The sequence below is a fragment of the Microplitis demolitor genome, chromosome 1, assembly GCF_026212275.2.
Source record: "Microplitis demolitor isolate Queensland-Clemson2020A chromosome 1, iyMicDemo2.1a, whole genome shotgun sequence".
Classification (NCBI taxonomy): domain Eukaryota; kingdom Metazoa; phylum Arthropoda; class Insecta; order Hymenoptera; family Braconidae; genus Microplitis; species Microplitis demolitor.
In genome coordinates this window covers 4944705-4962729 of record NC_068545.1, presented here as the reverse complement: position 1 = coordinate 4962729, position 18025 = coordinate 4944705, and the positions used below count along the sequence as shown (strand labels likewise).

Here is an 18025-nt window from a genome sequence, read left to right as displayed (position 1 = left end):
ATCACTCTGCAAATTTTTTAGTGTATTAAATTTCTGGTAATTAATTTTTGAAAATTAAAATATTAGAAGCAGCTGTTACGGTATTATATACATGTATATATGTATATATGAGATTAAAGGAGGAATGTTAAAGTTGGAGTAAAGTCAAATATATACAGACTAGATTCTGTTAGATCATCAATCTGTCATTACAACAACGTTCCATAGATTCTCAAATATAAACTTACCATTTATCTTTGGTTATGAGAATAACATTTGTTTAAAGTTGTCAACGTCTGTGAGACATCATGTATTATAAAATTTAACTTACTTAGATAAATTTACTGAATCAAATATGGAAGAGAAAGAGACAAACGGAGTCTACTCTAATTAGTTGGTGATAATTGATAATTATTTTATATACACATGATTCAATTACTATAAAAAAGGTATGAAACCGAAGTTATCCGACGTCTAATAATTTTCATGATAACCCTGATGGTTTTCCACGCATAGAAATTAAAAAAAAAAAAGTATAACATATAAAAATATATAAAAATTAAATGAATATTATCTGGAGAAAATTTAAATTTTGCTATATATTTATTTAGATAATTATTTATGTTAAATGTTATTTATTTAAAAATTACAAAATTTTACGACCACCATTTCAATCACTGATAATTTAATTAATTAATTAATAGCAAGACTGTCTACCTATTGTAAAATATTTTTAGCACCGAAAAATATTTTAACACCGGGAAATTTTTTTATACCGGTAAAGAATATTTACACTGGTAGCGTTATTATAATTCGGTGTTAAAACTCAACACCGAAACTTGTAGCACCTAGACCGTCTTGACTTGCCTCGAAAAGTGTTACTTTTTACTGACAACCGGTATATTTTTCAAAAACGGTAAAATAATCTTGTTGAATATTTTTTATATTATCATTTATTGGTCTTGTTTGCATCATAGTCAGACCATTGTTGCTTATGTCAAGATAATAACCTCCTGGTCCTGACTCTGTCCAAGTAACATTCAACAATGGATCATCGTTACCAAGTGGCGTTGGATTTGAATACTTGGCGAAATTAGTCCACAATTTGATTAAACGATATCGGCCTATATTATATGGATGATGTGGATCACTTGGCAAATTTATATGCGAATTATGCCATAAATATAGCATGTCATCACCGTGTGATGCACCTACAAGCAAATAAAAAAATTAAGTTTATACGCATGATCACAATATTATTTGTTTATTTATTATTAGCATACCTTCTACGTCAACCCCATTGTATATTTTATGATACGATACATTAGTATTCATTGTATTACGATAATAATAAATCCTTGTGTATTGTTGCATCATCTTTTGCTTCATATCAAAGGCACTCGTGTAAAGTAAGTCAGTAAGATTCTAAAATATAATAAATTATCAGCGAAATATTATTAGATTTGCAGCAGTTATAGTGACGTTCACAGTGCATGAAATCAAAAACATCAAAAAGTTTATTAAGCTAGAATGTATTTCTTGTAACATTACCGTCAGGCTCAAAAAAAATTTTAATTTAACAAAATAGTGGAGTTTTTAAAAAAAATTTCAAATTTCGCGCGAAAATTTGAACATATAAAAGAAGCTGCAATTCGAATCAAATATATCGGATGATTTATCTTCAAGTTATAACTGCAGCAATTTTGAAAAATGGATTTTTGAGAACCGATGAGCGGCTGCTCTTCAGATGACTGTAACTCGAAAAAACTATTCGAAATATGCAATTTATTTAAATTTTAGAATCTTATATTTTTGAAGGTATAGACTATCGAAACATGCAAAAGAACAAATTGATATTTTCAAAATTTCACACTAGTGGTTCTTATTAAATGCTGATAAAAATGTAGACCAAAGTAATTGTTTCAAAAATACAAAATTTACCGCCAATAATTATTCTGATCAATGTGAGTTTTATTACCTGAACAAGTTGATTAATTGAATTGTTGATTATATTGCTAAATATATTTTTCGTTGATCCTCCAAACATATATTCAACTGTTGGACTTAAATTTGAAGGAAAATCATCAACAGACACTGTCACTTTATTACGTAATTCCCTGACATTTTGTTTTAATTTCGTCAGAGCTTTTCAATAAAAGAAAGAAAAAAAACAATTTTGTTAGAGTAATAACGTATGTTAAAAATTTGTATATTAATAATAATATCGACGTTCTAATCATCAAATTGTCTTCTTTTCAGAAAATCTTCCATTTATGCGAAAAAAAGTAACCCTGATTAAAAATACTCATTGAAAAGTATTGAAAAAGATAAGAATTGAATCCTTTTGAATACTTTCTATACCCCAAGGTTTTCATCTGGACATAAATTTAATACTTTTCAATCATATTGAATCCAAAAATAATATAAGAATTTCTAAACTTCCGAGGAATTGAAAAAAGATTCAAAAGAATTGATATTTTCAATCTTTCTCAAAACCAAAATAGTTTCATATTTCGGGTTAAGACCTGGATTGAAAAAGATTCCAATGAATTGATAGTTTTCAATCTTTTTGAATCCTTCTCAATACCAAAATAGTTCGATATTTCAGATCGAGTGTAGGATTGAAAAGAATTGAAATGAATTGACATTTTTGAATCTTTCTGAATCCTGCTCAATACCAAAATAATTCCATATTGGAAGGTATTGAAATGATAAAAGAGTGAATTCCTTTCAATACTTTTGAATTCCATTTTAAGAATTACAAAGTATTCAAATGATCAAAATTTCAATTCCATTCAATACTTTCCAAAACCTCCGTATGGATTGAAAAGAATTGAAATAATTTTCAATCCTTTTCAATGAGTATTTTTAATCAGGGAATTTAAAAATTTTTCTTTCATCTGAAAAATCAATTCCGTATCTAGTATATGTATAATATTTTTACTAATTAGAACGTCGATATCGTAATTTATAAAAAATATGAGACAAGTACGAGCGAGATATAATATAGCTTCTTGAGCCATAAAACCCATCATATGAGGCAGTCGATTAAAATTTCCAGTCTTGAATTTTTCAATGAAACATTTTGTAATAAATGCCGAATCACCAGCAATATTTTCATTTTCAATTACTGGTTTAAATGGACGCTTATTCTGAATTTAAAAAAATAAATAATAATTAAATGTCCCATCATTGTAAAAAGTAAAGAAAAAAACGGAGAGAATTTTCAAGTGAATATGCCTATGCAGCATAGTAATATTTACATTACTATATAGTTTGTGTTCTGTCGCTCTTATGTGACTGCTTACACAAACTATAGAGTAATGTAATTATTAATATGCTGCATAGGCATATTTACTTGATATTTCTCTCAGTAAAATGATAAAAAAATTACTGAGGTTATTTTAGCAGCTGCTTTAATCATTTTTTCAGCAGATTCATTTTGTAATAATTTGAGAAGCTCTGTGTTATTATTAACGGTATAACCCATATTATGAGCTACTTGGTAAGCATAATTTTGAATTTGAGGTGTAGTGGTAATACTCCAAAAACATAGAGATGATCCACTCATGCTAATGGATCGATGAAAAAGCCCTCAAAAATAAATTTCATGTGTATATATGAACAAATAGTGTTATTTTTAAAATTGATTTTATTAAAATTAATCCTTAACGACCACATAGGATCTAAAAGATTCCAAACAATTTTATTAACTCAAAATTTCTATATAATTCTTCAAATTTACACGCTGAAAATAAAAATGCTAACTATTACCATCTTTATGTTAACTATTCGTTTCTCATATAGAAATAATTATTATTGCCGATAGTAATAGTTACCATCTAGATCGTAATATTTCTTATGTCTGAAAAATTTTAAATTTTACCTTCTAAGATAGTAATGGTTATCATGACGGATAGAAATGGTTACTATCTAGATACGAATGCTTATCATTTTCGATAGTAATAGTTAACATAAAAGAATGAGAATCATTAAAATATATGAATAGGAATAGTTACTTCGTTAGGATGGCAAGTATTACCACTTTTTTATCAGCGTGTACAACTCCAAATAACTCAAGATTTATTCATTTTACAAAAAAAGTATTGAATACCCTTTTTATAGAAAATTTGAAGCGCTAGAAAAAAGGTTTCTTACAACTTTTCGAATTACTGGATCCGTGGAATGTGATCGTTAAGAGTTGATATTGTAATTATTATTATTTATACCTTGTGATTTATCAGATAGAATATGATAATCAACAGAAGATGCACCAGAACTTATTCCAAAAATAGTTACATTATTAGGATTACCACCAAACTTTTTTATATTCTTATTTACCCACTTTAGTGCAAGAATCTGGTCTTTTAATCCGGCATTACCAGTAGCTTCTGGTAAATCTAGCGACAAAAATCCAAGAAGCCCTAAACGATAACTTATTACAACAACAACAACATCGTTTTCAATAAAATAATCCGGACCATGAAAACCAATCTTTATGTCACCAAAAGTAAAAGCACCTCCGAAAATCCATACCATGACCGGTAATAAACCATCTGAACTACTACAATTATTTGCATTATCATAATTACTCGAAAAATATGTTTTCGGAGTATATACATTCAAATTCAAACAATCTTCAAAACCACTATAAATATTTGGATTGTATACATGCGTCTGCGGACATGAGTTACCCTCTGAAGTTGCATCAAAAATATTTGTCCACGGGTCTGCTTCAACAGGTGGCTAAAAAGATTAACTATTAGACAATACCTTTTTACAGTCGTAACCCCTTAACTTTTAATTTCGATGCATGTTAAACCAGTTGAATCCATCTTATATTTTAGACTACTATTAGAAACTATTGGCACATGCGTGAATCCAGTGTTGCCAAAACGTGCGATATTTTACCCCCTCCTGAGGTGAAATAGCATTGAGAGTAATGGCAAGAGGGGGTAAAAATATCGCACGTTCTGGCAGCACTGCGTGAATCCCTAATATTTCCCAACATGATTAGTTTTCAAAACCGATAACCCTGATGGATTCGAATTACGGTAATTTACCGCATTGGCCGTAACTTGCCGTCAAATACTGTCTACCTACGGCAATTGACAGTAACACGCGGTAATTTACATTTAATTACGGCAATTTACGGCATTTTTACCGCAATCACCGTATGCTTTTTTTTATTTCTACAGTTTTTACAGTGCAATACTCGATTTTACGGTAAAATACCGCAGGCTTGACGCAATTTTACGGTAAATTATCTTTCTTTTACTGCAAATTCCTGGTACAAATACCGTACTTTTGCTGTGAAATACCGTACCTTTGTCGTAGATTTCGTTATTTTACTGTTAAATCCCGTAATTTTTCGAGTACCATAATTTACCGTAATTCGGATCCGAGGAATTTTAAATTGACTTCTATTGGTTTAATCGTGACTACTGACATTGAGCCTTAAGTCTCAGTTTGCATTATTTTATTTTTTTTTTCCACAATAATGTATTTTGGGATTATTAATAAAATAGAATAAAATATTTATTACCTTGAATCTTAAATTACCGATGGGTGGTTTACCGTATCTTATACCACGAAATGATGAAAATTTTATTTTTCTATCAGCAGATGTTAAAATTTCACCTCGAACTGGACCTTTATTTGTTTCTATAACTGACGTCAACTGAAGTGATAAAATTTCAATTCCAGCTGTTTTGAAACAAATAATTAAGTTGAAAATATATAATTTCAAATAATGCGAATGTGCGGCCATATTTTAAGACTGAAGTCGAATCACTAACGGATAATACATATTCAAATTAACACATAATTGATTAACTTTTCTGACGAGTACTGATCTACAGAAATTGACAACTTTTTGATACTATGATGTAATATATTATTTAGAGAACAGTGTCGCTATACAGTTAACTGTTCAATAAAGCTCTTTAATATGGTAGTCAATGATTAAATATTTCAAAAAATACTTGCAAAACATGTGTTTGTTATTTAAATTTTTGTTTACTTTATTATTATCAGTTAATTAAATTTAAAAGATAAAAACTTTGATTTTAAAACAAGGAAACAGATGAACTTAATATTACATACTTAAAAATATGTAAATATATTTTTTGCACAATAAAGTTTTATATTTAAGATAAAAATTACAAGAACGGTGAAGAAAAAACTGTTTTTTAAATTTAAAAGCTAAAGTGACTTGTAAACATCGAATGGAAAACTTCTTTTGATTTTACAATTTTTTAAAATTAATTCGAGTACATGGCAAAGAATAAAATGTTTCTTTTTTCAAATTTCATATTCAAAAATAATTAACAAAAAACAAACTTGCCGTTGAATTAAGCAGACTACAAATATTTGAATTTATTCAAATATTGAAAGGGAGAGAAGGCGGTAAAATTGGCCCTTTGAATTTTTTTATAAACTAAATCTATAAGGTGCAAAATCAACCATTAAAAAATTTTTCTAGAACTATATAAAAGCAACATAAACGCCATGGGGTAGTTTGGGTCACTGAAAATTGTTTAAAAAAATTTTTAAACTGATTTTAATTAAATTTAAAAAAATTATAGTTTTCAACCTGAAATTCGCGGAAGCAAAAAATAAATTTAATTTTGAAATATTTAAAGAGTTTAAATTTTTTAAGAGGACCCAACTTGCCCGCGCCCTTTTCCCGATATAGACTACTCTGTTAAATCGTTAATCTGTCACTATAGTAACGGCATATATTGTTTATTGTAGACTTTTCATTTTTATTCAGTTATTAAAGTAATACTTTGCCAAGTATACTAACGTGTACAGTGACACGAAATTTAATTAACATGCGCACACTTCATTGAATAAGAAATTTAATAAATTAGTTTAAAAAAAAAATATTTTAATAATGGAGCGCGAAATTGCGATTGCGAGAATTAATGCAATTTTAACGGAATTAATAACACAAGTAAAGGAAGAATGTTGTGCGTCAAATTTATACGAGTCGGATAATAAAGAGGGAAGCAGCGGATTGGAAAATTTAATAAAGATGTTGGATGTTCTTGGACGCATTATTGAAATGCGAATGCGAACGTCACCTAAAGAAGAACGTGAGCGCGCATCTGCTTTGGCAAGCGCACTTGTTGATGGTGAAAAAGCTCGAGTGGAAGCTGAGAGTAAGCTTGAAAAATCGATTTTATGTCCGGAATTATGAACAACTTTACACCAGATACTACTTTTTTTATCATGTATGTTTTACTTCCTTTTATTAGTTCTTGACATTTTTTTTTGTTTGTTAGATTTGAGGAGCACAATCGAAACTGAAAAAATTTTGCATCAACATTTTATAAATGATATAAAAGGACAGATCGCTGAGGAAAAAATCCTCTTAGAAGGGATTAAGGCCAAACGAAAATGGGAAAATGAAGAAAGAAAGTCAGAATCTCTTTATTTACTCATGAAATACTCGTGTTATTTTTCAAGTAGCATTGACTTTAATAAAAAAAAATATATATATATATATTTTATATTTTTAATATTAAGCTACAAAGTAAAATTTATCTAAATTTTTTATTTTTAAAATTAACTAGTTTTTTTTTTTTTTTTTTTTTTTTTTTTTTTTTTTTTTCAGAAAAAAAACTGAAGAGATTATAGAAAATATTATGGAAAAAAAATTAATTGAAGAAAAAAAAATTCAAAGAGAAATAAATTTAAAAAGTGCTGAGTACGAAGCTATTTATGAGATAAATAAAACTAATGAGGAAGATTTATATAATATGCGGTAGTAATTTATGTCGCTAATATACATAGATAATTATATAATTAATAATTATATTATAAATCTTATTATCATAAAACACGATAATTACTGTTAATAAATGATTGCATGTCTGGGTATTTTTATTAGAGATTATTAATTTCATATATTTCAGGAAAACAGCAGAACGAAATTATTTAGAAATACTTGCCAAGTATGATAAAGAAGTTGGAATGCTTTATCGGACAATGGAATCTTTGATAGAAGAATCTAATGAATTAGAAGTTAAATTGAAAATTCTCGAGGTATATTTAATTAAAAACTTTAAGTTATAATTAGGGACAAGATTTTTGCCTTAATTTTGAAAAGAATCGTTCAAATGTTTGATATTCCGGAGAAAATATTGGTTTTATAGAAAAAATTTCTATACAAAAGTTGTAGGAAATTTAATTTTCGAAAAAAAATAACTCTTATGATTTCCGTATACGACCAATATTTTCACTGTAATTCCAAAAATTAAGATTCATAATGAATGATTCAAATTTTTATTGATTATGAAAATCTTAATTTTGAAATTCCGTAGAAAATATTGGTTTCATAGAAAAAGTTTTCATACAAAAGTTATTCAAAATTTAATTTAGTAAAAAAAATGTGTCTTAGAATTTTCTTATACGACCAATATTTTCACCGTAATTCCAAAATTAAAATTCATAATGAATAATTCAAATTTTTATTGATTATGGAAATCTTAATTTTGAAATTCCGGAGAAAATGTTGGTTTTATAGAAAAAGTTTTCAAACAAAAGTTGTAGGAAATTTAATTTTTGAAAAAAAATGTCTCTTATAATTTTCTTATACGACCAATATTTTCACCGTAATTCCAAAAGTAAGATTCATAATGAATGATTCAAATTTTTGTTAATTATGAAAATCTTAATTTTGAAATTACGGCTGCCTTATTAATCCTAAGGGAAAATTATATGAGATATTGTTTTTAGAAAATTAAATTTTGAACAACTTTTACTTGAAAAATTTTTCTATACGACCAATTTTTTTGCCGTAATATCAAAAATTTGACATCATTAATTATTAATTGTCAATTCTTTAATTAATGAAAAAATCCTGGCCTTAGTGATAATTTAATATTTTTTATTATTCGTTAAAAAAAAACAATTTCCTTTTAGAATAAAGTATCAGTACAAGAAAAAGAATACGAAGAATTAAAAAACGAACGTGAATTATCAATTTTGAAAGCATTTACTGAAACTTTGGATACTTTCAAAAGAAATCGTGCTGCTAAAATAATACAACGTGCTTGGCGGGGGTATCTAGAACGTCAGTTACTGAGAAAGAAAAAAAAATCAAAGAAAAAAAAATGAATATATATTTTTTTTTAATTAATTGAATAATTAAATTGTACAATTAATTGGCAATTACGATTTTTTTTCTATATAAATATATAGAGTAAGAAAAAAAATATGTTAATATTGATTTTAAGAACCCTGAGCCAGAATCACATATCATTTCTCTATTCTCACTTTCCTGTTCTCATTCTGTCTATACTCCATTTTAAACCAATTATTTTAGTTATATATATTAACTCATATCACTATTTTCGCATATGTGCACAAATCGATACTAATATTAACACATGCTCTTTATATTATTTCAAGTGCAATTTATTTTTAGAGAATTCTGGCTCAATTCCAACCTCTGGATAAATCCAATTTCATCACGTTATTATAAAAAAAAAAAAAATATCCATACAATACAGGAAAAATATGAAAAAAAATATCATATCAATTTTTGCAACATTATTTTTAAATCAAATAAATTTTATTATCATTTTATTTAACAAATAAAATAAAATAAGACTATAGTGTACCTTTATTATACTATTTTATTCACTAAATGATTAAAAATACAACTCACTAAATTATAAAAATATTTTTTTTATTAAAGATAAAGTAAATTGCCTGAATCGAAATTTAAATCGTTGGTTGAACTTGACGTTAAAAACGTAAATAAGACGTACGCAAATCTGAAAAGTAGATAGAACGTATTTAGACTCAAAATAAAAGATTATAAGAATCCTAAAGGATTTTTTGCTATAAAAAACTATCTGCAAGCTGATACTTTATGAATAAAAACTCATTGCAGTCTTAGAAAAATGGATGAAAATCAAGCATTCAGAGGATTAACATCTAGAATGCCCTTTAAATTTTTTTAGAGCTAAAATTTTTTCATAAAGTTTCAGCTTGTAGACAGTTTTTTTATGGCAAAATATTGAAAATTATAAAAATGGCGCGAATATATAGTTAAGCGAAAAAACTTATATTTTAATAAAAATAAAAAAAAATCTAATAATCAAAGTTATGGCTTCTGGGTAAAGTTAAGAAAAACTTTGAAAACTCTTGAAGTATTGGTAATTTTTTCACACTGAGGTCAGAATGTCACCGCATGACACATACGTCGTTACATATAATAGACGTGTGTCATTCAAGAATCAAATCTAAAATACGTTTTCGGTGCACGTAATATACGTCAAGTAGGTTCAATCTACGGTTTAAATTTTTTCCCGGGCATAAAAAAAATTATTTAATTTTTAATTACAAACAATAAAATTTAATTTTTATCATCCAAAAGTTAGCAGACAATTAACATTAAAATTTTTTTTTCAAAAAATCATCACAAAAAAAAAAAATAAAAATATGCACAAGTAAAAAATTACAAAAACTGTGAATGCAATTTTTTTGAATTTGTCATTTTGAAAAAATTTAAAAAATATGAGACGTTAGTAATCTTCAGTATCATTTAAATTTTTTATTACAATAAAAAAAATTCAAAATTCATGACTATTGCTTTCAACAAATTAGCAATTACCACCATAACCACAAGTCAAATTACTAAATATTGACTCCAGTATATCTTCTATATATATATATATATATATATAATATACTCATTATAAAATGGTTGCGGTCAGTACCCATAATAACATTAATAAATAAATGTTCAATTGAGCTATACAACATTATACTTGCATAAAATACTTTAAAGACAACATATCACCGTTTATTTACCTAACACCACTTAGCCCTCCGTTACCAAAAATGTTAGGAAATTTTTCAAAAATTTATCACCCAAATCTCCCATCTAAAATCAATAGATATTAAAAATAATGAAATATTTATTTGAAATTTAAAAAAAAAGATAAATAAATAAAACGAAGTTGTGATGAAATTTATAAGCGCATGCTCGACAATATTTAGCAAGAGGGGGTGAAATATTCAGTCGGGCAAACCAGGCACGAAGCAGCCGATCATTACGAGGTATCCGGGTCGCCGGGTGTTCGTTTCACCGACTAGAGTAAAACTAACTACAGAATACTTATAAACTGCTACGAAATAATCCAAACCGGCACGGTATCGCGCTTTGTTCTTATCGCTATTATTAACACACCCACACTTATTTACAACACAGCTAAAGTAAAAATGTCATTTAAAAATAAATAAATTTAGCAAACTTTGCTTACTTGTCATTATCAACATTGTAACTTTTTTTTTATCAGTTATTAAATATCTCAGGTGTTTTTAAATAAATCATTGCAAGTGTGAAAAATTTAAATATTTTAAACAACATTACAGTAAAGAGAAATTAAAGGATGGAGTAACGAAGCGTTATGTGACGCGATGAGTGAAAGCATTTTTTATTATTTAACTTTTTCTCACTTCACTCACTCGTTCACTCACTTACTGTACTCACTCTAGACAACATTTATTCGCGAATAAAACACACACTGTCGTTATTTATTTTTTACTCTTGTTCCCACTTTACCTCGCTTTAAGTATTTAGTTTTTTTTATTCTGTATCAAACAGTTGCCACCTGTGGCTTAAGTTTTATCACTAACAAATGCTATTGTGATAAAATTTAATTGTCATTTCTTTATTTTTTTATTAATAAATACTTGTCTATTGTCTGTATTATTGTTTTTTTAAAAATAACTGTCATATAAAAGTTTTTTTTGATGATCCTGAAGTTAGCAGAATTTTTGAATTTTTTTTTTTAACAAATAAATTACAAAAAAAAAAAAAATAAAAATATGCACATGTGGAAAATTTTAAAAACTACAAGTGCAATTTTTTCAAATATTTTTTTTTTTTATAATTTATTGTTAAAAAAAAAGTTCAAAAATTATTAGACGTTAGCTAACTTCAGTATCATATTTTTTGTCAAGTGATAAAGAGATAAATATTTATTAAAATTTAAAAATTTTTCAGAATTAAATTCAGTGAAAATGTGAAAAAATTCATTTGAATTTTTGAAAAAAGTATTGTAAAAGTTATAAATAAACAGAGTATTAGAATCAAGTTGTAGTGCAAAGTTTTAGATAAAAAAATATAAAAAAAAGTAAGAGGTCTTTGACTTCTCACCCGACAAAAATGGTCAGCCATGAAGATAAATTAATCTCGGGAACTTTGGAAGAAAGAAAAGAAGCTTTCAAAGAGGATGCTGAGCTTATGAGAGAGACAAATAAATTTATTACTGAAGTTATTGAGACTGCGGCTACTGAGGCTTCGAAAAGAAAATTACAAAATCAGGTATGCTTATAAAAACTTTTTTATTTTATTCATTTAAATACAAATAATTATGTAAGTTTTTGTAAAATATTATTTATAAATTATTTTAAAAATACGAAAGTTAAATAAAACTTTTTACTAGATTTAATCCACTTTACCTTCTTTTACTTTTTTTAATAGTAACTTTACTGCAAAAAAAAATATTACGGTAAAATAAATTTTATCATGCTCCAAAAATTTTAATCGTTATCTCTACAACGTGTTTGCAATGATAAATAAAGATAATAAAAAAAAAAAAAAATAACATATAAAATATATGACACTGAAGTTAGCCGACTAATAATTTTTTGATCTTTTTTAAAAATGATAACTCATAAAAAAAAATATTTGAAAAAATTGCATTTGTAGTTTTTTTAATTTTCTACAAGTGCATTTTTTTTTTTTTGCAATTGATCTGTTGGAAAAAAATCCGGAAATTGTTGACTGTCAATTTCGGAATCCTACGAAATTTATTTTAGTTTATAAATAAAGTATCACATTTTACTAAAAAAATATACATATATATTAAGTAATACCCTCGATAGTGATACTAAAAGGTTCTCAATTTGTATGTGATCTCATTACTCTCCTATTGATGTCAACGACAACTAAACTAAATTACTTGTAAACAGTATAGCTACAAATTGTATCTCTATTTGTTTCAGGGTGACGGAACAAGCGAAGGTAAATTAAAATAAAATAACGTAAAAATAATTAACAATTAATTAAACTCAGTGATTTTAAGTTTTATTTGAATTTTACTAAATGTCATTCCCTTTGTTTAGTGCATAGAAAATGATATAGTGATTTTATTTTAGATTCTTACATATTTGTATTCAATTAATTTTATTATTTTACATTTTTGATTTAATAAAAATCCTTAGCAGCTTTTCATCTGTTCAAAAAAAAAAAAAAAAAAAAAAATGTTATAATGCTTTTTGATTTTTTTTTTCATAAATTAGTTGTTGATAAATTTTTCTACCTTGTATAAATAAATATATGGCTAATTTTAAATCCCATACATGGAGAGAAATTTATGGTAACAATTACAATATATTATGGGGATGGTTCCCATAACGCATGGTAATTAATTTTTTTTAAATGTCGATTATAGGAACGGCACCCATACATAGTATGCTAATCATTCTTATAAATATGGGTAAAATTCCTTTATGGTATTGATATAGTTCCTATAAAATTATAGTAATCGTAACTATGACACTATGGTAATTATTCCTGTAATAGAATGGTAATCATTCTCATAATATTATGGCAACCATTACTATAACATCATATTAATGGTTACCATGCACCATGGTAATAATTACCATAATCATGGTTACGATTACTACAATAACTATTACCATAATATTATAGTAACCATTGCCATAATATTATAGTAATTAGTACCACATTGTTTGGTAATGCTTACCATAACACTAGAGTAATTATTATCATAATGTATGGTAAGCATTGCCATAATATGAGAATTTTTCACGTATATCATGATAATGATTACCATAATATTATGGTAACGATTACTATAATATTATGGTAACTATTACAATAATGCTATAGTAATCATTACCATAATGTATGGTAACCATCACCATAATACTATGAGAATTGTTCAGGTATATTATAGTAATGGTTACCATAATATTATAGTAATTATTACCGTAATGTTTACCATAATACTAAAGTAATCATTACCATAATGTTAAACTAATTATTACCATAATGTATGGTAACCATCACCATAATACTATGAGAATTGTTCAGGTATATTATAGTAATGGTTACCATAATATTATAGTAATTATTACCGTAATGTTTACCATAATACTAAAGTAATCATTACCATAATGTTAAAGTAATTATTACCATAATATGTGGTAACCATTACCATAGTATTATAGCAATAATTCCTACACATAATGGGAATGATTACCATAATATAAGGTAACGTTTACCATAGTGTCATGGGAACGATTACCATAATATTATGGGAATAGTTACTATAATATAAAGGGTTTATTCCCCCATCCACTTAGGAACTGTTACGGTGTGGTTATAGAATTTATTCTCATTTGCTTATGGGAACTATTCCTATGAGTATGGTAATCATTACAATAATTTTATTACCATGCAATATGGTTCTGTTACCATAATAATACGAATTGCTTCCATAGTTATGAGAACTTTTCTCAGAAAGTATGGGCACATAACAGTACGGGATAAAATTTAATTAACATACTAGTAATGGTTACTATAAATTTCTCTCCATGTAGTAGTAAATGCTAACGCGTTTAATAACAAAGTGGAAAAATGCATGTGTTATGCAGGCAGTAGATTGAAGGGTGGCGATGTCATCGGCGGCTGGAACAACCGTGCCCGTGGCTTCTGCAATCGGATTCTGAACACCCTCTGTCCATGCTTCATCAACAATGGTAAAATTGTAGAGACTGATTTCAAATAAATTTTATCATTATCATTATCATTGTCATTAATAATAAGCTTGTGCTGAACAAAACAACAGAACAAATAAAATATACTTAATATACAAAGAAGCATAAGTATATAAATATAAACAAACTGACCAGCAAAACATGCAACTGCCAATAGTCTGCTGTCCATCTATTTAATTCGCCGTGTAGTTGTCAGCCATATCATTAAACATAAACAATCTGATCTTACATCACCGATCTTTAACATACTGTGCTTAATATGTACCACCACCTCTATATATGTATTTTTATATATTTCCTAATGTATTTTTGTACTGTAACAACACTAATTACATTAATATTTTAATTTAGAAAATTATTTTATATAAAAAATATCACATTTTTAGTTTTAAATATATGTTTTTTTTTTTTTTTTTTTTTTTTTTTTTTTTTTTTTTTTTAATTAAAATCATGTAGATAACTCAAAATACAATATTTGTATTGATAAATATATTTGTTAAGGGTATTCTAAGACAGTGCTCCCCCCCCCTACTTTTTAAAAATATTCAATGACCTTAAATTTTTAAAGGTATTCAGATTTTAATAATTAATTCTAAATAAAATTAAAGCATTAATTAAAAAAAGGAAAATTTCACTGAGATATAGATTTAAAAAAAAAAAAACATAGTTGATATCAATTGAGAGTTAAACGAAATTTGTTAAATAAATTAAAGCCTACAAAATTGGAATTATGAAATTGACATGAAGATGCTACTGAAATTTATTTTTCAAATTTCACTTAACTCCTAATTGACGTCAATTGTAAGAAATTTTTTCGAAATCTGTTTCAGTAAAATTGCAACTATGTTGTATTTTTTTTTTTTTTTTTTTTTTTTTTTTTTTTTTTTTTTCAATAAATGCTATAATTTTTTTGAAATAATTGATAAAATTTTGATAAGCTCATGACAATCAGGTCAAAAGTCATTGAAAATTTTTTAAAAGTAGGGGGGGGGTCTGAGAATACCCATAATTAGTTATAATTATTTTGTGTAGTCGATATTTTATACTAGATTTTTTTTTATACTGCAGAGGTCACGAGCACTTACCAGTACTTAAAATATTCCAACCTTTTCAATTATTTTTATTTAAATTATTATTTTTTTTTATTGAATTACTAACCTCGGAAAAAATAATTTAGATCTATGTAGATGTATATTTTTAGTTACTCAGATCTATATAGATCAAAAGTAAAATTTGAAATATTCGATTTTTCAAAAAGACTTCGGGACATTGTAAAAAAAAAAGTTTGAAAAATGTTTAAAATTAAAAAAAATCTACATTAGGTATAAATTATTTAATTTCCTAATTTGTTATTAAAAAGTTGACTTTACAATAATTACAACTAAAATATTTTTAATTGTAAAATAAAAATGCTCATTTTATCTATCAAGTTTTTTATTTTTCAAGTTTTTTTTTTTTCTGTACGTCTTAAATTATTTATAGAATATTTTTGTTACTTGATCTTAGAATTATTTAATACCCTAGAGATGCAACCAGAAGTCACGATAAGCTTTTATTTATTTTTTTCTATCTTCAAAATACTCTTAGGAATACGAATCTATATTAATTTGAATATCGAATGTCTATTAAATGATAATAACAAAAATAAATAGCAAAAAAAAATATTAATGGTCTAAAAAAATATTTTAAAGTCAAATTTTTAAAAATAAAATTGGATTATTTCCTTAATTATAATTATCTATAAATAGCAATCAATTCATAATAAAAGTAAAGATAATAATTATTTTAGAAATACACTGTTGCAAGCCTATTAGCATATTTTTATTTTTATCAAGCTTGCCCTTTAATTAAATTAGCTGCAAAATAGCTGCACTAACTATTTAGTCAATAGATTTTAATAGAAAAAATAGCGTAGTTTTAGAATTGATAAAAGAGACTTAAAGAGTTTGATATTGAAATGGAATATTTTATTTAAAAAAAACATCTTACTGTACTTTGAGACAACATCAAAAGATTGAATCTTTTTACACGACTCATATTTATTTTTTATCTCAAAAATATTAAAGGTTCATTTTTTTATTACATGTTATGTTATTTTATACTTCAAAAATAAATTATTAATTTTTTTTATTTTCAATATAAATTGATAAGATTAAAAAATTATTTTTTTTATACCCTGTAAAAAATTTGGGAAGTGAATGCGAACTGGATTCTACGATTTCCATGGCGCCGCCAAATTTTCGTAGAACTCAACGAAATAAAACATTTTTTAAAAATAAAATTTTTTGATATCTTGCTTAGTTTAAAAAAAAATGTGTTTTTTCAAAGAAGTGAAAAATTTCGTAGATTTCAAAGTTTCGAAATTTTTTTCATATTTTTTACGGAAAATTCATTTGAACACGAAAATTTTGTAAGAAAAAATGTCTAAATTAGTCAATTTTTGAAGAAGTTACAGCTGTTTGAAAAGAAAGTCTTATTCCATTGAGTTCTATAGAAATTCGCAGTCATTTGGCGGCGTCACAGAAACCGTAGGCTTTTTTCAAATGATTCTAACATTAAAACTCCAGTTCGAAGTGAATGCGGGTTTAAAAAACCCCCACTCCGAAATCATTTCGCTGGAAAAACAAACTCCTTATAGAGTAATTTTTTAAACCCCATAACTCCGAGTGATAGAGCAAATCTAAATTGAAATAAAACCCAAAATCACTCCCAATTTTTTACAGTTTAAAAATCGATGAAAAATTTTAATTAAGAAACCAAATTAACTGCATTTTTTTTTTAATTTACAAAATTTTTGTATCAATTAAGACCGCAGTATCAGAAATAATAAATAAAAAAGAAATGTTCCGTTTTGATTTTGAACTGCTAATAAAGTTTCGCTCGGGTTAGTGCTATTGCATGAGTTATACTTCGATAGTAGAGTAATAAATAAAAAGTAAAAAGAGTAATAATACTAAATATAAACAATGAACAAGACAATTAGTGCCAATACAATAGAATTTATTCTTTTCATAGACTTGTTGGCCTGGACGCCCTACCGTTATCGCTTCACGAGACCGTAACCGCTCGGAACAACATCCAATACTATATTACAATATATCAATAAATAAAAAATTGAAAAAAAAAAAAAAATTTATATATATATATAGTATACACTTCACCGTCAATTTATTGTCGAAAAACTCGTGGAACTTTATGATATTTTTTTTAC

At 26.2% G+C, this 18025-nt stretch overlaps 2 protein-coding genes across 10 annotated transcripts; one reads left to right on the top strand and one right to left on the bottom strand.

The window, feature by feature from the left end:
- Positions 1-652: 652 nt before the first annotated feature.
- LOC103577387 (juvenile hormone esterase) lies at positions 653-11283 on the bottom strand. Of its 3 annotated transcripts, XM_014444985.2 has the most exons (8): positions 11262-11283; positions 5525-5685; positions 4209-4725; positions 3374-3573; positions 2966-3131; positions 1958-2124; positions 1263-1404; positions 653-1190 (listed from the first exon to the last, which is right to left on the bottom strand). In XM_014444985.2, exons 1-8 carry the CDS (start codon positions 11275-11277, stop codon positions 865-867), a joined length of 1695 nt encoding a protein of 564 aa, XP_014300471.1. In that variant the 5' UTR covers positions 11278-11283; the 3' UTR covers positions 653-864. The 3 variants fall into 3 exon arrangements, with proteins under 3 accessions (XP_014300471.1, XP_014300469.1, XP_014300470.1); XM_014444983.2 differs by lacking the exon at positions 11262-11283 and having other exon boundaries at positions 5525-5889; XM_014444984.2 differs by lacking the exon at positions 11262-11283 and having other exon boundaries at positions 2972-3131; positions 5525-5889.
- Positions 11045-18025, top strand: LOC103577307 (uncharacterized). Of its 7 annotated transcripts, none has more exons than XM_053739113.1 (5): positions 11045-11095; positions 12008-12328; positions 13012-13030; positions 14692-14796; positions 17830-18025. In XM_053739113.1, exons 2-5 carry the CDS (start codon positions 12170-12172, stop codon positions 17874-17876), a joined length of 330 nt encoding a protein of 109 aa, XP_053595088.1. In that variant the 5' UTR covers positions 11045-11095; positions 12008-12169; the 3' UTR covers positions 17877-18025. The 7 variants fall into 7 exon arrangements, with proteins under 7 accessions (XP_053595088.1, XP_008556129.2, XP_008556121.2 ...); XM_008557907.3 differs by having other exon boundaries at positions 11051-11151; XM_008557899.3 differs by having other exon boundaries at positions 11051-11214.